The sequence below is a fragment of the Halichoerus grypus genome, chromosome 3, assembly GCF_964656455.1.
Source record: "Halichoerus grypus chromosome 3, mHalGry1.hap1.1, whole genome shotgun sequence".
Taxonomy (NCBI): Eukaryota; Metazoa; Chordata; class Mammalia; order Carnivora; family Phocidae; genus Halichoerus; species Halichoerus grypus.
This window is the reverse complement of record NC_135714.1, coordinates 32,433,421-32,459,052: the sequence shown is the minus strand read 5'-3', so window position 1 is coordinate 32,459,052 and position 25,632 is coordinate 32,433,421. Positions and strand designations below refer to the sequence as shown.

At 38.8% G+C, this 25,632-nt stretch overlaps 1 protein-coding gene across 5 annotated transcripts in view; it reads left to right on the top strand.

Moving 5' to 3' along the window:
• The window catches only part of UGDH (UDP-glucose 6-dehydrogenase), a 31,343-nt gene that overhangs the window by 4,324 nt on the left and 1,387 nt on the right, over nt 1-25,632 (top strand). For 3 of the 5 annotated variants that reach the window (XM_036112106.2, XM_078068523.1, XM_036112109.2), the window contains 10 exons: nt 3,381-3,549; nt 11,245-11,346; nt 14,433-14,633; nt 14,767-14,964; nt 16,067-16,214; nt 18,772-18,866; nt 21,586-21,716; nt 21,956-22,089; nt 23,082-23,173; nt 23,293-23,403. In XM_036112106.2, the coding sequence (XP_035967999.1) occupies nt 3,388-3,549; nt 11,245-11,346; nt 14,433-14,633; nt 14,767-14,964; nt 16,067-16,214; nt 18,772-18,866; nt 21,586-21,716; nt 21,956-22,089; nt 23,082-23,173; nt 23,293-23,403 (1,374 nt within the window). In that variant the 5' untranslated portion in view covers nt 3,381-3,387. Of the gene's footprint in view, nt 1-161; nt 308-434; nt 501-3,380; nt 3,550-11,244; nt 11,347-14,432; nt 14,634-14,766; nt 14,965-16,066; nt 16,215-18,771; nt 18,867-21,585; nt 21,717-21,955; nt 22,090-23,081; nt 23,174-23,292; nt 23,404-25,632 lie in introns of those variants that run through there. The other 2 variants (XM_036112102.2, XM_078068522.1) reach the window with 2 other exon arrangements.

Below are 25,632 nucleotides of genomic sequence, written 5' to 3'. Positions count from 1 at the left end.
TCATGTCCACTATTGTGTCCACAGTGCCTAGAACATTAGTGGCTGTAACATAGTAGGGTGTTTAATAAATGTTTTTTAATTGAATTTCTCCCTAAGTAAATTGTTAAATTCTTGAGTGTCAGGGCCTATATCTATGGCCAGAATCTCTGCTGTGCCCACAGGTAGGATTGGGAATATTACGTTTTCACGAAAGAGAACAAGGGACTAGGCCTGAAGCAGTTGAAGCAATTTTTCTGAAACCTGATGCCAAGCCCTTTCTACTGTAGAGGTGGGGAGAGCGGCAGCGAATGCTGGAGACGCATCTATGGTAAGCTGCTCCAGGCTCAGCTGTCCCCCAGGTGGGGGCTTTGCAGAACGTTCTCCTGAGCTGTAGTCGCTTGGCAATCCCAGTGCAGTCCTTTCCTCTAGCACTGTCTCTTTCTCCTTGTGTATAGGGCACTTGAAGCCTGGCGAGTAGTACGTCAGAACTGAAGTGTAGAAGAAGGGTGAAGAAATGAAAGGTGAATGGTTGCCAAAATAACTTTTGTTAGGCTCAGTATTTTTGCGGCAGTGAATTTTGGAACCCTAAAAGTTTAATAGGAATATCATGTTTGTGTAGTGTCACAGGTGATGTTAGGGAACTCTTAACCCATTTATTTAGATTATTAAAGAGAGATTCTACCCTGGGCACCTGGCTGGCTCAGCTGGTAGAGCATGCGTCTCTTGGTCTCAGGGTCATGAGTTCAAGCCCCACGTTGGGCATGGGGCCTACTTAAAAAATAAATAATTAAAGAGGATCTAACAGATTTAGCATGGTTTTAATATTTCCTGGTAAGTACATCCACACAATGGAATACAGTGTAACTGTTTCTAAAAGGGAGAGAGTTCTACCGGAAACAGAAAAAAATTAAAATAAAAAATAAAAAGAGAGCAAGAGAGAGGGGGGAAATAGACAGGTCTTAAGAATACATTAAGTGAAAAAAGCCGAGTGTTGATAATAAATTATAGTATTCTACCTATTGAATTTAGAAAGAATGGATTATTAAGATATATACATGTGTTTACTTGTACTTTATAAGAAACACTGGAAGGATACACAAGTAACTAATAAAGGGTTGCTTGTGGAAGCAAGGTAGTGGGTAGCCAAGAGATAAGGATGGGGTAGACTTGAGGCTTCTTACTGTATACTTTGTTATACAGATTTAATTTTGAACCATATGAATTTATTACCTATTCAAAACAAAAACTAAACTTTATTTTATTTTATTATTGTTTTTAAAGATTTTATTTATTTATTGGAGAGAGAGAGAGTGAGAGAGCATAAGCAGGAGAAGGAGAAGCAGGCTCCCCGCTGAGCAGGGAGCCCAACACAGGGCTCGATCCAGGACCCTGGGATCATGACCTGAGCCGAAGGCAGATGCTTAACTGACTGAGCCACCCAGGAATCCCACAAAAACTAAATTTTAAAAATTTCTTTGTATGTATATCACTGAGAATATTGCTTTCTTTTGTAGAATCAATAAATTCCAAATTTTGCTCATATTTACTGTTTTACCAAATTTCTATTTTTTTATAAAGTTTTTTAAAGGTCATTAGAGATTAGACTTTGAATTGATATCTGCTAAACATGACCACTGAAGATTGATTTATAAGCTGACTTACTTGTTTCCTAACACAGACCAGGATACTTATATGGGTTATTCAGCTTATTCTCTTCCAGTAGGGAAGTCTACCCAGAAAACCAGTGATTAGAACATTGTTTGATTAATACAGATTCAGACTTAAGGGAACTGGATCATCTTAATTATGTGGCTTGTGTATCTTTTTTCACGATAGGGTTGTACTTGCCAGGCATTATACCTTCTCTGACCCATGCAGGAGTATACTAACAAGTTCTTAAACTCTTTGATTACCATTTTCCTTCTCTTTGGAATCCATGAATGGGTTAGATTAGATGATGTCTGAGGTCGGTCTTGGTAAGGACTAAAATTCTAAGAATCTGATCAGTTTGACAGTTCTAGTTCTCATTATAAAGAATAAACTTACATTCATATATGTATATCAGTACCTTGTCATTTGGATTAGTGTGAATCAGTTCACCTAAATGGCTTTTGAAAACCCATCAAAATTTGTGTAACAGCTTTGCTAAATACAGAAATTACTTTCCTTTAGCCATCTCATAGTTTCCGATTAAAGTTGCAATGGAGTTTAAGATCACTGTCAAGTACCTAAAAATAAACTGCTGAAGCCAAATTGTATAGGGAATATAATCACAGAGGCCACTTCTGGACTTTCAGACTAGTCTTATTATCTGTCATGTTTCTTATTATCTGTCATGTTAGTCTAAACCTGCCATGAGGGGCGCCTGGGTGACTCAATCGTTAAGCGTCTGCCCTCGGCTCAGGTCACGATCCCAGAGTCCTGGGATCGAGCCCCGCATCGGGCTCCCTGCTCAGTGGGAAGCCTGCTTCGCCCTCTCCCACTCTCGCTGTGTCTCTCTCTCTGTGTCAAATAAATAAAATCTTTAAAAAATAAAAAAAAATAAACCTGCCATGAGGCTGACCTTTGTACACCAGCATTTATTTAAGCAAGAATTGCACTGGTTGTTCACCCTTGAGTTTTTCCTCAGCAGTCAAAGTTATCCTAGTGGCCTGGGAGACCTAAGTAAGGTTTTATTTTGCTTCTTGAATTTTTGAATATTAGATCATTATAATCTTTGTGACACTTCTTCAGTAATATCAGTTACTTTTTTTTGTCCATGTTTTATGTTAGTGCAGCCGAGAACAGACATTCCAATTGGAATGTTATATATTATCACTCTTCTAATAATTTTTTTTTTTAAGATTTTATTTATTTATTTGACAGAGAGACACAGCCAGAGAGGGAACACAAGCAGGGGGAGTGGGAGAGGGAGAAGCAGGCTTCCCACGGAGCAGGAAGCCCAATGTGGGGCTCGATCCCAGCACCCTGGGATCATGACCTGAGCCGAAGGCAGACGCCTAACGGCTGAGCCACCCAGGCGCCCCTCTTTTAGTAATTCTTTCTTTTTTTTTTTTTTTTAAGATTCCATTCATTTATTTGAGAGAGAGAGAATGAGAGAGAGAGCACATGAGAGGGGGGAGGGTCAGAGGGAGAAGCAGACTCCCTGCCGAGCAGGGAGCCCGATGCGGGACCCGATCTAGGGACTCCAGGATCATGACCTGAGCCGAAGGCAGTCGCTTCATCAACTGAGCCACCCAGGCGCCCCATCTTTTAATAATTCTTAATGAGTATGAGTGCAGGCAATCTTTCCAGATTATCTGTCACCTTGACAGTTTTTATAAAGCATGATAAATATGCAATATGATTTCTTTAAATTTTCTGTTTTCAATAGTAGAACAGTCTTACTGCTTCCTTTCTAGTTTAATCATGTTTGAAATTAAGAAGATCTGTTGCATTGGTGCGGGCTATGTTGGAGGACCTACATGTAGTGTCATTGCTCATATGTGCCCTGAAATCAGGGTAACAGTTGTTGACGTCAATGAATCAAGAATCAATGCATGGAACTCTCCTACGCTCCCTATTTATGAGGTAAACCATTTTAAACAACTCTTTTTTCTTACGTTCTTTGTTTTCTTACTGTTTTTGTTAAATAAATTGCTATTAATGTAAAAATCTATGACTGCAACTGAAAAGGAATTAAATGGGAAATCTAGATACACAATGTTGTGGACATTACATTTATAATTATGTCAAGTATGCCCAGGGAAAATGACTGGGAAGAAATGTATTAGAATATTAATGATGGTTGTATTAGTGCAGTGAGAATATGGGTAATTTTTTTCTCTTCTCTGTTTTCTAGTTTTGTTAATATGGTTACCATATTGTAATAGTAAAATTTTAGAAAGGTATTCTGTACAAAGAAAATAATAAAACTGTGGATGTTTATAATACTAATCCATATAAGCCCATTATATTTGGGTGTAATTGTATTGTACTTATATCAGGTAAACCGTGAGTGGATAAATGATGTCTTTTATATCTAGTGCTTAGTATCACAAATTTGTTTAATTAGAATTTGAAAATTCCTGTGAATTTAGATAATATATAGTTAGGAAAATATTCTTCCAACTATTTTATTAAGATATGTGGATCCCATTTTTAAAAATTCACTATAAAATGAGTTCATGATACTATGCTTTTGAAACCCAACAGAGAAGCCTTTGAAAATTTGATGGTGGCACTTTTTTTTTCCAACATTAATATATTCTTTTTTTTTTCCTTCAGGAAAGCTTTGTTATTTGTAAGACTGTTATCAACCATAGTCTCTCTCTCTCTTTCTTTCTTTCTAAGATTTATTTATTTATTTTAGAGAGAGAGTGTGAGCAAGGGGAGGGACAGAGGGAGAGGGAGAGAAACTCAAGCAGACTCCCCACTGAGCAGGGAGCCTGACTCAGGGCTTCATCTCACCACCCTGAGATCATGACCTGAGCCAAAATCAAGAGTTGGTTGCTTAATCATAGTCTTCAAATGTGTTAGTCCTTTGGAAGGGAAGTCTCAACCAGTTTTATAGGCATATGAAATATAGAAATCCATGAAAAAGCACCCACAGAGTAGTAGCTACCCAACATCATGGATACATTCCTATCTGAATCAGACTTTGAATAAAAAAAAAAAATCTCTGTGTGTGTGGTAGCTTCTGTTTGTGCTTTACCCTTTCTTTTTCTACCAGATGAGCCACCCATAATAGTTCTTTAAAGATATTTATTTATTTATTTATTTGAGAGAGACAGAGCGGTGGGAGGGACAGTGAGGTAGGGAGAGAGACAAGCAGACTCTGCACTGTGGAGTCCAACGCAGGCCCTATCCCATGACCCTGAGATCATGACCCTAGCCAAAACCAGGAGTCTGTTGCTTCACTGACTGAGCCACCCGGGCGCCCCCCAACCCCGTAATAGTTCTTTAAATTACTTTAGTGCTGTAGCATTTCTTTTCCTGTTATAACATTACTACTAGATTTGGTTTTGGAGAATTAAAAAAAATTTTTTTTGGAAAGATAACTTAATAAAAGAGTTCTATAAAAGGGCTGCATGTCATCTGAAATCCTGTAAGCCATATTTATATCCAATCATTCAGTAACTAATTCTGCCAGCAGTGTACTCTAGTCTTCAGAAACAAAGGGCACTTATCAGAATGGCTAAAATTATTAATACTGACAATACTAAGTGTTGGCAAGGATTTAGAGCAATTGGAATTTTACACAGTGCTGCCAGAATGTAGTCTGGTATAGCCACTTTCAAAAGTGCTCGGCAGTATTTACTGAAGCTGAAAATCTGTGTAGTCTGATCCAGCAATTCCACTTGTAGGTATATATCCAACAGAAATGCATACCTATATGCACCAAAAGACAGGTATTAACAGTACTATTCATAGTAGACTTAAATAGGAAACAACCTAAATGTTAATCGGCATTGGAATGGTTACATAAATTATAGCATAATCCTGCAATGAAATTCTATACTGCATTGAAAATCAATGAAACTACTCCTACATGCAAGAATATGGTTAAATTCTCCCCAGAATAATGTGCTGTCAGACATAAAGTAGTCCATATTGTATAATTCTACTTGTATAAAGTTCAAATATAAGCAAATTGATCTCTGATGATAGAGTTCAGCATGGTGTTAATTTGAGCCATGGTGGTGACTTGGAGAGGGCAAACTGCAGGTTCTGATTTACAGTTAATGTTCTAATTCTCATTACAGATAGTGGTTACACAAGCGTGTTCACTTTTGAAAATTGAGCTACACACTTTTCTATATTAATGTATATGCAATTTTATGTATTTTTGTTTTATTTCAATAAAAATTAGCTTAAAAACAAAAAACAAAGGTATCCTGAATTGGAAAAAATGCAAACTAAGGGCACCTGAATGGCTCAGTGGGTTGAGTGTCCGACTCTTGGTTTTGGCTCAGGTCATGAGCCTGAGCTCAGTGGTAAGACTGAGCCCAGAGTGGGGGAGTCTGCTTGAAGAGTCTCTCCCTCTGCCCCTCCCCCCACTCACATTTGCGCTCACGCTCGTGTGCTCTCTCTCTCTCCCTAAAATAAATAAATAAATCTTAAAATAAATCTTAAAAAATACAAACTATAATGTATTGGAATTAGACATTTTTCTTGGAGAAAACAAAAAAATCAATTGACCAGGCATGTTCCCTGGCCAGATTCTTATTGTTGGTATTACTATTTACATTGATTGACATCTGAAACTCTTCTTGCTAAGACTTCAGTGCTTTATTTATTTTATTTATTTATTTTTTTTTTTAAAGATTTTGTTTATTTATTTGACAGAGAGAGACACAGTGAGAGAGGGAACACAAGCAGGGGGAGTGGGAGAGGTAGAAGTAGGCTTCCCGCGGAGCAGGGAGCCCGATGCGGGGCTCGATCCCAGGACCCTGGGATCATGACCTGAGCTGAAGGCAGACGCTTAACGACTGAGCCACCCAGGCGCCACCTAAGACTTCAGTGCTTTAAATTTAAGATCGTATGTTCTACATTGACATTGAATCCAGCTGGGATATATAGTTAGATTGAGAGAGTTAAGATCTAAAATAATTTCTTTTCCATATCATACTTGTTTTTTCTCAATAACCTATCTTTTATAAACAAAGACACAGAAGTATTATATTTCACACTTTTATTTCATAAGTAAATTTTTTCTTCTTTAAATCTCTTTATGAAGAATATAAAAGATTTGAAAGTCTAGCTGGCACTGTCCTCACTAGAGTCAATGTCTGAGTTTTCAAAACCCTGAAATATCATAATTGTATTGGTTTTATTTAATGGTTATAACTTATTTTTATCTCTCTCTCTCTCTCGCTGTCTTTTTTTTTTTTAATAAGTAATCTCTACACTCCATGTGGGGCTTGAACTCACAACCCCCAAATTAAGAGTGGCATGCTCTTCCAACCGAGCCAGCCAGGTGCCCCTATCTCATTTTTAATATGTTAATTCCAGGAAATTAGACCATTAGCAGCTATTTTAGCTTTGCACTATTTAGTGTAGCGTACAAAAGAAATGAAATCTTTTTCCAAAACCCACTGGCTTTGGAGGTTAAAAACATGGCACTGATACTTTAAAATTCTAGAAGGAATCATCTTAGTAAGTAGAATGATTTTCCTCTTAGCAAGTAAATGACTTTAGGCTTCTAATTTTCCTGTGTCTTTCTTAGACATCAGTTAAGAGATGCCTGCTTAAGGAATTTATAAATCAGAAAATAAAGATGATTTCTAAGTTGTGTTTATTTTATTTTTAAGAAGATTTTATTTATTTGACAGAGAGAAAGAGCAAGCAAGAGAGCACAAGCAGGGGGAGCGGCAGGCAGAGGGAGAGGGAGAAGCAGGCTCCCCACTGAGCAAGGAGCCTGATGTGGGGCTTGATCCTAGGACCCTGGGATCATCACCTGAGCTAAAGGCAAACGCTTAACCAACTGAGCCACCCAGGCGCCCCTGGAAAAATATTTAGAAGGAAAAATGTTAGGACTTGATTGTTGATGATATAAGAAGGATGAAGGAGAGGAAGGAATCTAGAATGATATCCAGGTTTCCAGTTTGGGTGATGGGTGCATGATTGTGCCATTAATTGAGATCAAGAATGCAAGATGTTGTGGAGAGTAGTGGGAGATCAAATTTCAAATTCTATTTGGTCCTATTTAGTTATAAAGGCTTTGGGACATCCAAATAGAGATGTTTAGGAGATAGTTGGATATATGTCAAAAGTGTAAGCAAATGATTCAGGGCTGGAGACTTAAAGTTAGGATTATACAGGTAGTAGTTGAAATCAGAGTAATTGAGCTCTCCCAAGAAGAGTCTGCAGAGAGAACAGAGCATGAGTCAAGGACAGAACCCAGAAAATCTGTAATGTTTGATGATAGGTGGAGGAGGAAATGCCATCAAGAAACAATGGAGAGTAATTCATTGAAGGGTTAAAGGCAGTGATTTTATATATTTATATATTTTTTCTGTGGTTGATAAAGGATCAAGCATGTTCAAAACTAAAGTCACCAATTACATAGAGAAGGAAAGGTCAAAATGTAAGAAGGGGCTAATTGATGGAATAAAGTCCAGAAAGAGAGCAAAAGGATGGAATCAAAAGCACAAGAATTGGCCTTGAAAGCCTCTTCCTTGGAGACTGGAGGAAAGTAAATAAGAATGGATAAAGATATGGACAGTTTTGTTGGTGGGGACATGAAAGAAAGGTGACTGACATATTGGCAATTTCAATTGTCTGATAGTAAGAGGTAAGATATTTTGAAGAACATAGAAGGGGTAATGTTGGGTCAAGGACTTGCAAATAGTGGAGGTTCAGAGCAATAATCTCAGAATAGAGAGGACAAAGTAAAAGATTATCAGGTCACATTGAAAACCCAGCTAGGAGTCCCTGGGTACCTCAGTCAGTTAAGCATCTGCCTTCAGCTCAGGTCGCGATCCCGGGGTTCTGGGATCGAGCCCCACATCGGGCTCCTTGCTCAGCAGAGAGTCTGCTTCTCCCTCTGCCTCTGCACCTCCTCACTGCTTGTGATTTCTCTCTCAAATAAATAAATAAATAAAATCTTTAAAAAAAGAAGAAAGAAAACCCAGCTAAATATACTTAGGGTCCGTGAGCTTGTTTATTGTGGTTCTTTCTAATTCAATATGTTTATATTTTATGGGCCAAAACTATATGAATAAAAAAACAGTCGTTTTTACTGCCGGAAAAGGAAATAGTAATGATCATCAGATAAAATATGGTGACAAGATACTTAAGTGTTTACTCAGAAAATAGTATAGTAGAAAGTGTTAATATTTAACAATTAAAATATTTTGTATTACCATATTTTTTGAATAGTCACTGCTTTTCTTGTTAACTTTGTAATAATTTAATAGCTACTTTTTAAAAAGTAAAATGGATAATTTGCTTTACTTTTTCTGAATAAAATGAATGATAATTTTACCCTGTGAAAGGATTTGAGTTCTTCCATAAAAAGTACCCTATAAATTCTCAATACTAATTGTGATAATTACATAATGAATTTAATAAGAGGTAGAACCTATATTATTAACTACTTCTGCATCAGTTTTGGAGATCTACAAATATCCCATTGATTTTAACAGAATAATATAGTTGTTTGTTTTGAGGTGTTATTAAGGCTTAGTTAGTATAAATCCTGCATTGCTCTGATTTTAGGTTACTTTAATTTAAATATTAGGGGATTATATATAAGACTAAATTCAGTCTTCTCTGCAAAATCCCTACTCTATAATCTTTTACTCTCATTTTCTAGAACCAAGGAAATGGTTTCTATGACCCGTGGGCTCCCTCTCCCTCTGCCCCTCCCTGACATGTGCTCTCTCTCTCTACCTTATCTCTCTCTCTTTCAAATAAATAAATAAAATCTTGAAAAAAAAGATAATAGGGGTGCTTGGGTGGCTCAGTCATTAAGCCTCTGCCTTCAGCTCAGGTCATGATCCCAGGGTCCTGGGATCAAGACCCACTTTGGGCTCCCTGCTCGGCAGAGAACCTGCTTCTCCCTCTCCTGCTCCCCCTGCTTGTGTTCCCTCTCTCACTGTCTCTCTCTCTGTCAAATAAATAAAATAAAATCTTTAAAAAAAAAAGATAATAATTATTTAAAAAACATAAGCATGTCACCTGGGGCACCTGGGTAGCTCAGTTGGTTAAGCATCTAACTTTTGATTTCCGCTCAGGTCATGATCTCGGGTTTGTGAGATCAAGCCCTACTTCGGGCTCTGCACTCTGCATGGAGTCTGTTGGAGATTCTTTCTCTCCTTCTCCCTGTGCCCCTCCCCCTGCTTGCTTGCTCTCCCGTGTTCTTTCTCTCTAAATAATAAATAAAGTCTTAAAAAAAAAAAAAAAGTAAGCATGTCACCATTGTTACTACTACAAATTTTAAGAATAATTTCTTTATATCAAGAATTCTTATACGGGTCCTTCTTCCCGTAGTTTATTTGAATCAACATCCAAGTAAGATCCATAAACAGCAATAGATTTTTATCACTTGTGTCTTTTAAGACCATAGTATTTTAGGGTGCCTGGGTGGCTCAGTTGTTAAGCGTCTGCCTTCGGCTCCTGTTATGATCCTGGGGTCCTGGGATGGAGCCCCGCATTGGGCTCCCTGCTCGGTGGGGAGCCTGCTTCTCCCTCTCCCGCTCCCCCTGCTTGTGTTCCCTCTCTCGCTGTGTCTCTCTCTGTCAGATAAATAAATGAAATCTTTAAAAAAAAAAAGACCATAGTATTTTAATCTCTCTTTCTCTCTGTTTTTCTCTTCAGTTTATTTGTTGAAGAAACTAGATTGTTTATCCTATAGAAATTCTCAGTCTGGGTTTTGCTGATTGTACTGATCTAAGCAGATTTATTTTTTATTTATTTTTTAAAAAAGATTTTAATTAATTTATTTATTTGAAAGAGAGAGCACAAGCAGGAGGCAGAGGGAGAGGGAGAAGCAGACTTCCTGCCGAGCAAGGAGTCCGATGCGGAACTCGATCCCAGGACCCTGGGATCATGACCTGAGCCAAAGGCAGACGCTTAACCGACTGAACCACCCAGGCACCCTGATCTAAGCAGATTTAGATCTGATTTTTTTTTTCTTGTCTTCCCTCCCTCCATCCCTCCCTCCCTCCCTCCCTTTCTTTCTTTGGCAAGGATACTTAGGTGGTTTTGTACAGCTCAATATTCTTAATATAACTATATTTCCTGTTAAACTGTATGGGGAAAGTAATAAAATTCTCAGTTAAAATGTTTCTTACATTAGGACTTAGAAAAAATATATATTTAGGTATGCATGAAGTAAATGTTGACTGTTTGACAACCAGTTGTATGACTTGAATTCTTAGGGGTAAAAACCTGCATTCATGATGATGACGCAAAATCAAATGTTTGCTTGAAATCACAGAAGACCTTGAATTTTCTGATAATTGAATTGATACTCAGTTAATTGTTAACTCTTATGAAACAAGCACATGGTAAACAATGAGACATTAAAACAAGCTGGTGCTTTTATTGTGGCAAAGTCAATTTTGCTCTATTTAGTATTGTTACATAATGTACACTTTTGGCCTTTGGTGTAGGATCTTAGATTTTTCTACAAAGGTGTTATTTGAGAGCAAGTCTAGACCTCTAAATTGTAATATAACTTTCTCTTTTAACAAAGGTAATTCTATGCTATTAGGTAATCTCATATGACTGGTAAACTGTATATACAACTCTTTTTTTTTTTTTTTTTTTTCTGTTTAGCCAGGACTAAAAGAAGTGGTAGAATCCTGTCGAGGAAAAAATCTATTTTTTTCTACCAATATTGATGATGCCATTAAAGAAGCTGATCTTGTATTTATTTCTGTAAGTATTTTCTTTTGCTGTGTGAGTTTTAATGTGTTCTTTTCTATACAGAAGTTTCATTGTATTTGAATAGTAATCTCTTGGTATCAAGCCACATCGTTACTTACTATAGGGTTGTCCAGTTGAATTTTGGTTGTTACTTTGCCTAACGCTTCACCATACCCTGTAATCACCTGGTCAAATATATCACTGATCATTGATCAAATAAATTTGGAGGAAGTTCTAGTCTGGGATCTAGAATTAGGAGGTGCTGGTGTGAGCTCATGTGGTAATAGTATATATATTTCATCATTTCTTGTTTCGACCACTGCAGAGCATGTGTGCAAATTTATGGGCATCTCCTATCTAGATGAATTATGTTCCAGAAGTCATTTTATTTCTTATTTTTTGAATTTTTAAAAAAGATTTCAGGGCTCCTGGGTGGCTCAGTCGTTAAGCGTCTGCCTTCGGCTCACATCATGATCCCAGGGTGCTGGGATCGAGCCCCGCATCAGGCTCCCTGCTCAACGGGAAGCCTGCTTCTCCCTCTCCCACGCCCCCTGCTTGTATTTCCTCTCTCGCTGTCTCTCTCTCTGTCAAATAAATAAATAAAATCTTTAAAACAAAACAAAACAAAAAATAAAAAAGATCTCATTTTTAAGTGATCTATACCCCTAACATGGGGCTCGAACTTGCAGCTCCGAGATCAGGAGTCTCATGCTCTACTGAGCCAGCCAGCTGTCCCAGCAGAAGTCATTTTAAATGAACTCTTTGCAATTTGGCTTGTGTTCGTTAGGTTACAAGCTAGTCCACAGGCACCTTTGGCTCATAATATGGCTAACCTGATGTACCTTTGTAATGAAAAAACAGAACCAATACTTGGGAGTTAAACTCTGGTAATCTAATATTTGAACCAAGGTAACTTTTGCTGTTCTTGTAGCCATTTACTCAAATAGTCTATGTGTGATCAGTATAGCAATCATCAATTTGTGCCTGAGCTAGGGTGTTCTATGACTCAAGACCTTCAGGGCCTTAAAGAATAAAGGGAAAGCCAGTGGCATGGGCTTTCACTGAGCCCCATGAACTTAAGGAGAGAAATATCATAGGGGCCCTAGAGGGTAGATGTTGTTGAATTGATTATGCATGTTGTTAATGATTGTAAGTTGTTGAATTAGGGGTTGTTTTCTGACTGATGAGACAAAAGCAGTACCATAAAGATAACTCCAGAAGAAAGTGATAATGACGCCAGTGGTGAAACCATTATGAATTCTTTCTCTTTTGGCATTCTTAATTACTTCAGAGAAATTCGTGCAGCTTCTGTGACTTGCCTGCCCATCGTCTACTTAAGCTTGGAGAAGGTTAAGAGACAAGGCATAGAAAATGAGAAAAGATTTTGGAGTAGCTAGGTACTTGGAGAAAATCAAGAAGTTATCTTAATCCAACTTTTGGATAACGAGAATCTGGAATGGGAGTAGTGGAATTTTCCATAAAAAAATATTTAAAAAGATCTATTCTCAGGCAGTAGAGTCCACCGTAGGGTGGTCTGGCCAGACAGCTAATTTTACACTTGCCTCTCTGCAGATCTAGCTTGAGCTGTGCTGAATCTTTCCAAGCTATTACTTTGCATACCTGTCATGGTAATTTATTACTGTATAACTCACATCTACTTCCCATTATTCTCTGGATCAGCTTTTTAAAACCTATTTGTTGTCTACTTTTCATTATGGAAAATATCAAATTCATACAAGAGATGAAGACAATAATATAATGAATCCTATTTACCCATTCTCCATTGTCAGCAGTTACCATGGCTGATCCTGTTTCATTTACTACTTCTCTCCCTTTCCTCCTACCCCAGGCTATTTTTAGGCATATTCCAGGTAGGAATAGTTTTATATGAATCAGTGTTCAATTGTCCTCTTCAGAGCATCTTTACTAGGGGAAGCTGTGTGCTCCTCTCTCATCTTTAGCATGTTCCACCTTATCCTAGTAGTGGCTTGGCCCTTCTGTACTCCAGTGCACCCTGACTTCCATGTCTAAGGCTTTTCCTAAGTTGTTCCATGCAAATGAACAACTTTTGTTCTCCTGATTTTCATACCTCAACAGTGTTTGAGTTTTGATTTATTTTGGCTTCTTCCTTTATTTAGTCTCCCATTAGGTTATAAGCTTGTCAAGAGAAGAGAATTTATACCACTAATTACTGGTTCAAAAACTATTCCTGTATAGGGGCACCTGGCTGACTGAGTTGGCAGAGTTGACAAGACTCAATCTTAGGGTCCTGACTTCAAGCCCTACATTGGGCGTGGAGCCTGCTTAAACACACACACACACACACACACACACACAAAGTTCCTGTATAGAATTTTGGGCTTTCTGGAGTGCTTTGATTTCTACCAAAGCATTATAAAACCCACGTGTTAGATTTTAGAGCACATGCTATCCTCATTTTCCAATGAGGTAATTGAAGCAAAGGCAGCTACACTTCTCCAAGGTTACATGGTACGGCTAAGCCAAAAGTAAATGCCTATACTCTGGACTCATGATTTCTTTTTCTTTCTATTTGATAATCGTCTACATAGTATTGTGAGTCCTAAAGATGCTAGATAATGTCTAGCTTTAATGATCTGAGAAAGCCATTTGTGAATGATATTGCAAATATTTTTGAAAAGCTATTGATATAGGTCTATTAAAAAGGAGGATAGAAAAGGTTTTGGAGACCAGGATAATATATTACATACAATAAAGAGAGGAAAGAAAACTTACATTTCATTTCAGACTTCGAACTCCTCGAGGACAGCAACAGTCTCATTCATCTTTGTATCTCCAGGGCTTAGCTTGCAACCTGCCTGCCCTAATATCTGCCACTATATAGTAGATTCTCAACAAAAATTTGTTGAATGAGTTCCCCAGATGCTTCAGGATGTCCTGTCTGATGATTATATTATTAAAATGTATCATTTCCATGAAACTAATAGGGGGTTAAATTAAAGCTAATGATGATAGTTAACTTCCCGCTTAACTAGTTAATTGATGGTTCAAGGTTCATGTTGAAATCACTGAATCTCTCACAGATACTTCTTGTTCATAATTGCATATGCTCTCATCAGGTGAACACTCCAACAAAAACCTACGGAATGGGGAAAGGTCGCGCAGCAGACCTGAAGTATATCGAGGCTTGTGCCAGACGCATTGTGCAGAACTCACACGGGTACAAAATTGTGACTGAGAAAAGCACAGTTCCAGTGAGGGCAGCAGAAAGTATTCGTCGGATATTTGATGCAAACACAAAACCCAACTTGAATTTACAGGTATAAACAAAGGAAGCATTGGAACCTGATTTTTTTTTTTTTTTGGAACCTGATTCTTAAATAAATACTGATGCCTTATAGTTGCCAACGGTTAATTCTAACTTTAAAACTTTGCTTTGCATTGGAATTCTAGGTGCTGTCCAACCCTGAGTTCTTGGCGGAAGGAACAGCCATCAAGGACCTGAGGAACCCGGACAGAGTACTGATTGGAGGGGATGAAACCCCAGAGGGCCAGAGAGCAGTGCGGGCACTGTGTGCTGTGTATGAGCACTGGGTTCCCAGGGAAAAGATCCTCACCACTAATACTTGGTCTTCAGAACTTTCCAAACTGGTTGGTACATAGCATTCGACCCTCCATTAAATTTAAAGCTAAGGACTTATTTCTCTTAAGCCTGATAAGCCACACAGGTACTTTCTTAATGTTAATATTTAGAACATAATATTCTTGTCCATTATGAAATAATTTTCACAAGGGAAATCAAATATCAGGGTATAAAATATTCTGGAAAATTCTCGATTTTTAATAAAATGTAACATAAAATGGAGGGTGCATTAAAATAGTAGTTGTTTTTTTTTTTAAAGATTTTGTTTATTTATTTGAAAGAGAGACAGAGACAGAGATAGAGAGAACACAAGTGGGGAGGAGAAGGAGAAGCAGGCTCCCTGCTGAGCAGTGAGGTCGATGCAGGACTTGACCCCAGGACCCTGGGATCATGACCTGAGCCGAAGGCAGACGCTTAATGACTGAGCCTACCATGCGTCCCAAAATAGTAGTTTTTAATGGGGCTCCTGGGTGGCTCAGTCGGTTGAGTGTCTGACTCTTGATTTCGGCTCAGGTCATGATCCCAGGGTCATGGGATCTAGCCCCAAGTCAGGCTTCGCGTTCAGTGGAGAGTCTCCTTGAGATTCTCTCTCCCCCTCTGCCCCTTCCCCACCCCTGCACTTGCTTGCTCCCTTTCTCTTTCTCTCATATAAATAAATCTTTAAAAAAAAAAGTTTTTAAAACCATTCTATCTTTAATCCCATTCTTAATCATCTTTCTTCTCTACTTTAAAACATTTTCCTTGGGACGCCTGGGTGGTTCGGTAGGTTCTGTGTCTACCTTTGGCTTGGGTTGTGATCCCAGGCCCTGGGATAGAGTCTGTCATCAAGCTCCTTGCTCAGCGGGGAGCCTGCTTCTCCCTCTACCTGCTGCTCCCCCTGCTTGTGCTCGCTCGCTCTCTCTCTCTTTCTGTCTCTCTGACAAATAAATAAATAAATAATTAAAAAAAAAATACATTTTCCTTTACCAACACATCCATAGCCTCCTCAAATTGAGCCTGTCAGTAACTTTCATATCTCCCTCAGTAATTTGTATCAACTCAATGAAATATAATCCAGACATAAAATTGCTATTTAACTCATCATAATTTTCCTTTTTTTCCCCTCTAAAGGCAGCAAATGCTTTTCTTGCCCAGAGGATCAGCAGCATTAACTCCATAAGTGCCCTCTGTGAAGCAACAGGGGCTGATGTAGAAGAAGTGGCAACAGCCATTGGAATGGACCAGAGAATTGGAAACAAGTTTCTGAAAGCCAGTGTTGGTAAACTGAAATTTTTCTGTACATAGAGGAGGTTCCTTTAGCTAGGTCTCTAACTTTAAGGAAGTCTTTGTATAACTTAATGCCCTTAGAGTAATGATTCCATGATACATGTAACCTTCAACCTATCAAGAACTTGCCAAGTGAAGCAATAATTAAACTTCTATTGTTTTAATAATTACTGATTGATTAGTAAGATAAACATAGTTCACTGTTTTAGGAGGATTAATTAATATTTAAGTAGAACATTTAGGAAGAGTAAGTTCAGGAGACTACATAGGACATAACTCAATACCTTACTGAAGCAAATGGGAAGAACATCCCCTATCATTTGCTTTGCCTACTAATATATACTTGTGGAAATGTGGTCTTGGTGAAATACAGTTGGTCCTCATTATTTGCCAGTTCTGTATGTATGAATTATCCCACTTGCCAAAATTTATTTGGAATCCCGAAATCAATGCTCATAGTGTTTTCATGGTCATCTGCAGACACACACACGGCAGCAAAAAATTTGAGTCACCCAACACAGACATGCCCAGCTGAATTTGCGACATGCAATGCTCTTGTTTTCTCCTTTCAGCTCCCGTTCTGTAAACAAGAGCTCTTTTTGTGGTCTATTTAGTGTCACATTTTTTACATTTTTGTGCTTTTTGTTGGTGATTTACCTTTTTTAAATCGCCCCCAGGTATATTGTGTGTGAAGTGCTAGTGTTATCTAGTGTTCTGAAATGCCAGGAGGCTGTGATGTGTGCCCCTCAGACAAAATACACGTGGTTAGATAAGCTTTACTCAGGCACGAGTTATAGTGCTGTCGGCTGTGAGTTTAGTGTTAATGAATCAATAATATATATTAAATAAGGTGTCTTTAAACACACAAAAATAAAAACAGGGGCACCTGGCTGGCTCAATTGATAGAGCATGCAACTCTTGATCTCGGGGTCATGAGTTTGAGCCTCACGTTGGGGGTACAGTTTACTTAAAAAAAAAAAAGCAACACAAAACGATTATGTATCAACAAAACTAAAATACAACCTACTGAATGGGAGAAGGTATTTGCAAATAACATATCCGATAAACAATATCCAAAATATAAAAGAACTTATATAACAACACCCAAAAAACTAAATAATCCAATAAAAAATGGATACAGGGCACCTGGCTGGCTCAGTCTGTAGAGCATGTGACTCTTGATCTCAGGGTCATGAGTTCAAGCCCCATTTTGGGCATAGAGCTTTAAAAAAGGGTGGGGGTAGAAGACATGAACAAACATTTCTTTAAAGAATACATACAGATGGCCAACAGACACATGAAAAGACTCAACATCACTCATCATCAGGGAAAAACAAATCAAAACCATAATGAGATACCACACCTGTCAGAATGGCTAAAATCAAAAACACATGAAACAACAAGTGTTAGCGAGGATGCGGAGAAAAAGGAACCCTTGTGCATTGTTGGTGGGAATGTAAGATGGTGCAGCCACTGTGGAAAACAGTATAGAGGTTCCTCATAAATTAAAAATAGAATTACCATATGATCCAGTAATTCCACTACTGGGTAGTGGAATACACACACACACACGCACACACACATGTGTGTGTGTGTATTAAAATATTACTCAGCCATAAAAAAAATGAAATGTTGCTATTTGCAACAACAGGAATAGATCTAGAGAGTATAATGCTAAGTGAAATAAGTCAGTCAGAGAAAGACAAATACCATATGATTTTACTCATATATGGAATTTAAGAAACAAAACAAAGGAGAAAAGAGACAAACCAAGAAACAGACTCAACTATAAAGAACATAGAGAGGAGGTGGGTGGGGGATGGGTGAAATAGGTAATGGGGATTAAAGAGACACTTAGCCATGGCTATTTTATTACATGTTGTCTGACTGCTTTTGAGCAAAGGCAGAGTTAATAGTTGTGCCAGAGACTGTGTGGCCCACGAAGGCTAAAATATTAACAATTTGTCCCATAAAAGTTTACCAGCCCTGTGCTAAAGTAAGAGATGTAGGGCAATGATACTAGATGAATGAGAAATAAAATAGAAAATGTAGCCATAATAAAACATTAACGAGAAGATTATCTGGAAATTATTTATAGAGTTTATTAGTTGCTTAAAGATTTCACACAATCTGTAAACCCACTACATTTCCAACATCTGAATTTTAGTATTAAAAATCCTAGGGGCGCCTCTGTGACTCACTTGGTTAAATGTCTGACCCTTGATTTCCTCTCAGGTCGTGATCTCAGGGTTGTGAGATCTGCACTGGGCATGGAGCCTGCTTAAGATTCTCTCTCTCCCTCTCCTTCTAACCCTCCCACCCCTCCCTTCTCTCTAAAAAAAAAAAAATCCTAGCATAAGGCCATCTGGCTGGCACAGTCAGTGGAGCACGTGACTCTTGATCTCGGGGTTGTGAGTTCGAGCCCCACATGTGGTATGGAGTTTACTTAGAAAAAAATTATAGCATAGGCCCTCAAATTTAGTATGACAGATTTGTCACATGATTCGGTCGTGGTTCTTAAATGAAAATATTGTCACTTTTTTCTTCAGGTTTTGGTGGAAGCTGCTTTCAGAAAGATGTTCTGAATTTGGTTTATCTCTGTGAGGCTCTGAATTTGCCTGAAGTAGCTCGTTATTGGCAGCAGGTATTAATCTTGATAGTCAACAACTTTTGATTAACTTCTAATTAAAACATGTGACCCTTTGTCTGTAAAGTGCTTTTGATAGGATTTTTTTATTCCAGGAACTCAACTATCATTATATTCGTTTATTTTATTTTTTAAAAGATTTTATTTATTTGATGGAGAGAGAGACAGCGAGAGAGGGAACACAAGCAGGGGGAGCAGGAGAGGGAGAAGCAGGCTCCCCACAGAGCAGGCTTCCCGATGTGGGGCTCGATCCCAGGACCCTGGGATCATGACCTGAGCCGAAGGCAGACGCTTAATGACTGAGCCACCCAGGCGCCCCTATATTCATTTATTTTAGTTTTATTTCTTAGGCTTCTCTGTTTTTAATTGTCTTTTTTGCTAATGAACTCTAATGGTAATTCTGGTAAACCATATTTCTTCTAGTTTTATAACAAGTTTGCTCCCAAAATAAAGCAAGAACTATTATTCTTTTTGTGGGGGAATGGGCAGAGGGAGAGAAAATCTTAAGCAGGCTCCACACTCAGCCCGGAGCCCCACACAGGGCTTGATCTCATGACTCTGAGACTCTGAGATCATGACCTGAACCAAAATCAAGAGTCAGATGCTTGGGGCGCCTGGGTGGCTCAGTCGTTAAGCGTCTGCCTTCGGCTCAGGTCATGATCCCAGGGTCCTGGGATCGAGCCCCACATCGGGCTTCCTGCTCTGCGGGAAGCCTGCTTCTCCCTTTCCCATTCCCCCTGTTTGCGTTCCCTCTCTCACTGTGTCTCTCTCTGTCAAATAGATAGATTAAAAAATCTTAAAAAAAAAAAAAAAAGGAGTCAGATGCTTAACCGACTGTGCTACCCAGACATCCTAAGAACTATTATTCTTAATTATAACTCTTTTCGGGCACCTGGGTGGCGCAGTTAAAGATAGAACTCTTGGTTTGGGATCAAGCCCCACCTCAGGCTCCGCATTCAGCGTGGAGTCTGCTTGATATTCCCTCTCCCTCTCCCCACATTCTCCCTCCCTCTCTTTCTAAAATAAATGAATAAATCTTTAAAAAAATCATAACTCTTTTCTGGAGTGCCTGGGTGGCTCAGTCAGTTGGGCATCTGCCTTCCGCTCAGGTCATGGTCCCAGGGTCCTGGGACTGAGCCCCTGCATTGGGCTCCCTGCTCAGCAGGGGGAGTCTGCTTCTCCCTCTCCCTCTGCTGCTCGCCCTGCTCGTGCTCTCTCTCTCACTCATTCTTTCTCGCAAATAAATAAATAAAATCTTTAAAAATAACTAAATAAAAGAATATTTTTTTAAAAAAGAAAAAATTATAACTCTTTTCTATCTTGAAAGGCAGAAAATCAAAATAAAGGAAGAACCTGTACTGTAATGCTTTCAGGTGGCTTGTGTGTGTTGATATCTGTTTTGTCCTTTTGAGATTCACGGAGCTAAACTTAGAGACCTTTCCCAAATTGAAAATAGAGTTAACACTAATTGAGTGCTTTCTCTGTGCCAGGCATTATTTTAGGTACTTTGCATGTAGTATTTCGTTTAGTCCTCATCACTAATATTATCCCCCATTTATAGGTGAGGAAACTGAGTCTTAGAGATGTTAAATAATTTGTCCAAGATACCAGCCAGTATATATATCTTCCCCAAAAATTTTTCTGCAAGTTTATAGTTTTATAGATTTCAGCAGTGGGTGAGAATATAGGAAGATGCACATTTTTAAGAAAAATGTACAATGTAAAAGTTTGTTTCACTCGATCTAGCAAGATAACTTTATCTTCCCGTCCATCATGGCAAAAATGCAGATAAATGCTTGATTTTGTAACATTTTGGGCTCATTTCCCAAGCTCTCAAATTTTGTGACAGCCCCTAGAAATCAGAGCCGTAAAAAAAAAAAAAAAAAGGTAAAAACCAGTCTCTTTCCTTATATTCATCTGGTCACCAATATGAAGATTGTTTATACCCTTAGGAGAGTAAAGGATTAGGTGATCAGAGACTTTTACTCTTATAATATCAATTTAAAAACTTTGCCAAGGGAGAGGGGCACCTGGGTGGCTCAGTTGGTTAAACTTCCAACTCGATTTCGGCTCAGGTCATGAACTCAAGGTCGTGAGATCTCATTGAGCCTGCTTAAGATTCTCTCTCTCTCCGTCTCCTCCTCCCTGCACACACACTCTCTCTCTCAAAAAAACAACAAGTTTGCCAAGGGTTAGTGGTGTTATGGTTCATCCGGAGGGCAACTATAACTCTGCATTGTTCAGCTGTTCTCTGTCCCCTTTCTACTCACTGGTGAGGGGTGAGGGGTAAGCATATGAGGGGATGCTTTGGGATTTTATTGCTTATAGCTTTGCTTCCACAGGGTTTGGAGAAGTTGGCTAAGGAAAGCACTTGTTTTCTATGTGCCTTTTTTAGGCTGTTCTTATAGCTAGATCTCTAATGGGGTTGAAACTTAACTGTACTCCCCATCTTTATATTCATTCCATCCCAGATTGATGCATGGAAAGTTAAGCCAAATGAAAATGTTCATGATGGCTTTAAGTGGTAGGGTACTAATTCTTTTTTTTAAATCAGTAGATACTAAAGAGGTTGGTTAATCTTTGCCTCCTGGTACTTTATGAGGCTGGTATTCATACAATAGGACTGTGAAACTGAGCAGTGTATGGCATAGGCTGCACTTCTTGTAACTGCACTAAGTGTACACGCAACATTGCATAATCGTATGTGTAATTTCAGGTTATAGATATGAATGACTACCAGAGGAGGAGGTTTGCTTCCCGGATTATAGACAGTTTGTTTAATACGGTAACTGATAAGAAGATAGCTATTTTGGGATTTGCATTCAAAAAGGACACTGGTGATACGAGGTATCAGTTCTTTAAAATATTTCTACCCCTTTGAGAGTGCTAACTCTTCATCTCATTTTGATTTTTAATGGTGGATGTGTGTATGTGAAATACATACATATATATATATAGTATAAAGGGTAAAAATAAAGTGAATATCTGTATCCTCACAAGAAATAGAATCTTACCTCTATAAACTCCTAGATATTAGAATATATGCCATTTCAAAGCTTAGCAATACTGATTTTTTTTTCCTTCAGAGAATCTTCTAGTATATATATCAGCAAATATTTGATGGATGAAGGTGCACATCTCCATATATATGATCCAAAAGTACCAAGGGAACAAATAGTTGTGGATCTTTCTCACCCAGGAGTTTCACAGGATGACCAAGGTAAGGCTTTGAGTCTCATGAATCACTTTGAGTATGGGCCCTAAAACCTGTTTGTTCTCTAGAAACCTTTGGTTGTTCTGTCCTTGTGTGTGTGTGTTTTAATGAAATGCTGCATTTTAAAAAAGTTTTAATTCCAGTATAGTTAACATATAGTATTATATTAGTTTCTGGTTTACAATATGGTGATTGAACAATTATATACATTACTCAGTGCTCCTCATGATAAGTGTGTTCTTTAATCCCCATCACCTATTTCACCCATCCTCCCACCCACCTCCCCTCTGGTAACCATTAGTTTGTTTTCTATAGTTGAGAGTCTGTTTCTTGGTTTGTCTCTCTCTCTCTCTTTTCCTTTGTTTTTTTTGTTGTTGTTGTTTCTTAAATTCCACATGAGTGAAATCATATGGTATTTGTTTCTCTGACTTACCTCACTTAGCATCATACTCTCTAGCTCCATCCATGTCATTGCAAATGGCAAGATTTCATTCTTTTTTATGGCTGAATAATATTCCATTGTGTGTGTGTGTGTGTGTGTGTGTGTGTGTGTGTGTGTGTGTGTACACAATGGAATATATATTAATTTTATTTAGACATATATATAAAACATCTTTACGCATTCATCTACTGATAGACATTTGTGTTGCTTCCATGGTCGTTCCATTTATATCATTGGTAGGCCCTCTTTTCAGCCTCATTTCTCTAAAATTAAACTCTTAGACATTGTTCCATCAACTTTGATTTGAAGTGATCGGCAGTGGGTTAGTCTAATGGTTTTTCCAACATGTTCTAAAAAGCCTCAGGAGTTCCAAGGAGATGCTGCTAGGGCAAGGTGCAGGCGCTCCAGGCGTCCGCCATTCCTCTCATTCTCACTTCAACCAGACCATTCCACTTCTGTCAGACCCTCAACTCTGCCTGCAATCCTAGTAGTAAAGTGCATAATTTCAGATAACTCCTTTCTTATTGCCAGTATCTCGTGGCTGTTGTCGTTATAGTGTCCCGGCTCGTGACCATTTCCAAGGACCCATATGAAGCCTGTGATGGCGCCCATGCTGTGGTTATTTGCACAGAGTGGGACATGTTTAAGGTGAGGTGACAGAAGTCATATTAATGAAAATTTTAGAAGTATTCTGGTATCATTTGGGGTTGAGGGTGTGTTCATGTATATGTTCTAATTGTTTTGTTTTTTTCGTTCTGTCTTTATAGGAACTGGATTATGAACGCATTCATAAAAAAATGCTGAAGCCAGCCTTTATCTTTGATGGGCGACGTGTCCTGGATGGGCTCCACAATGAACTGCAAACCATTGGCTTCCAGGTAATTATGGTCCCAGACTGGTTTGGTTTTGTTTGTTTGGTCATTTGCTTTTTAGTGGGTTTGAGTTTTAGTATTTTAATATTCCCTTCTTTAGCAATAACATAAATTGGGGCAACGTGTTCTCTGGGAAATCTCTATGTGCTGTGTGTAATTACTTTATTCCCTCCTTAATTTGTGACCTAAAGCCCATTCAGTAGTGGTCTTCCTTATGTAGTACCTAGGATTCAGCAGTTGCCTATTATATAGGGATGGACTGTACCTTGCCTTACCTCATCTAAAGATCAAGGAAGAAAATATACGAACTTAAAAGTAAATTTTTTTCAGGCACCTGGGGTGGCTCAGTTGGTTGGGCGACTGCCTTCAGCTCAGGTCTTGGTCCCAGGGTCCTGGGATCGAGTCCCACATCGGGCTCCTTGCTCCGCGGGGAGCCTGCTTCTCCCTCTGCCTGCCATTCCCCTGGCTTGTGCTCTCTCTCTCTCTCTGACAAATAAATAAATAAATAAAATCTTAAGACAAAACAAAACTGCAAAATGCAGTATAGTTGTCACATGTTGTGTAGGATCCTATACCTTCTGAGTGCTCGGCACTGTCCTAGCACCTGAGAGTCTGAGTGAAAAGTATGGGAGCTTCCGTGGGACTGGCCCTTTTCAATTCCAAGTTTGCCAGTTAATTCTGGAATGTTCAGAGAGCTGACAGTCACCCGACCCGTCCATTTTATGTTGCATCTCTATCAGTTTCCCCCAGGAGTCCCATGAGTATTAATGAGAAGGAGGTACCTTCCATTTCCTCAGAGCAGTGTGGATGTGGGGGCGGGAGGCTTGAGGTGAGGTTGAGGAGGATCAAGAAATATGCCAGGAGATTGCAGTGAGCAGAGTCCTTGAGCAGAGCAGAGCAGGGCAGGGGTTAGAGCTGGCCGTGTGCGTCTGCTCAGCACCAGCTGTCTTGGGGACATACTGACAGGGCCTCATCTACTGCTCAGAATATGTGATCTGCTTCCCGTAACCCGTCACTGAGTTGTTGAAGATCCTTCTTATTTAGAATTGGTGCTCATTTCTCATTCATGAAAGATTCACTTGCAACAAGAATCAGATGACATCCTTGTCTGTTAACACTCCATCAGGGACCTTGGGGATTCTTCTGTCCTGCCCCTCCTTAGTGAGTAACAGCATGACTACTTTTCCCAGTCATGACTTAAACTGAAGCAATGTTATTTTTTAAAGATGACTTCCAAGGCATAGACACATTTTCTCTTCTACTTGTATGACTCATCTAAGGGAGAAGAGTGGTAAAGATAGATAGATAGATATACACATATATATACTCTTTAATATATATATATTTAATGTGAGTTTGAGTTCTTATAAAAGTTAACTTTTTGTGGTAGGGATTTTTAAAAATAGGGAAAAAATTAGGAATGGAATCACTAAATAAAGGGCATTTATAAGTCACTGAGACAATTGATGAATACAAAGCAGAAGCCCTTTGAGTCAGAATTAAGTATTAATTTTTAACTCAAAAGACCTTTATGAAAATTGCATAGTATATTTTTGCTGTAGAGAGGAGCTCAATTTATGATCGTTGAAGAAGCAGTGCCTTTAAAAATAAGATTAATGATTTTGGATATGTGAGGAAAAGTTTAAGTTGTAATATGCAAAATAAAAATTGACTACCATTTATTTATTGAAGGCTGACTGGTCTGCCAGGCATAGTGCCGAGCACTTCATGTAATTTAATCCATACCACAACCTTTGGAAGTAAGTGGTAGTGACACCATTTACAAATGAGGAAGAAAGACCTAGAGAGCTTAGGTGGACACAGGTATCCGTCAGGAATCCAGCTGGGGTCTTTCAGACTCTGAAGCCTGAACTCCTGAAATCTACGCTATGACAGCTTATGCTAATTTTTTAGAATAAGGGAAGCAGACACGAGAAGAAAGTTTGAGAGAAACTGTGATTTCCCTGGAATCTGGTCTGTGAGTTGCTTCCATCCATGTGCTGAGACAATGGCGGCACGTGAGCCGGTCCTCTGTTTGAGGGGGTCCGGTGTTGGGAGTGGCAGGAGTAGGAGACTCTAGACATGACTAGGAAGAGTGGAATGCAGATTGACTCTAGAAACATAAAAAAGATGGAGGGAACCGAAGATCTTTCATAGCAACCCAGACCACTTGAGACCCTCTTTTGCTTTTAAAAGGAAAAAAATACTCTAGATTTTCTTTCTAAAATCTTTTTT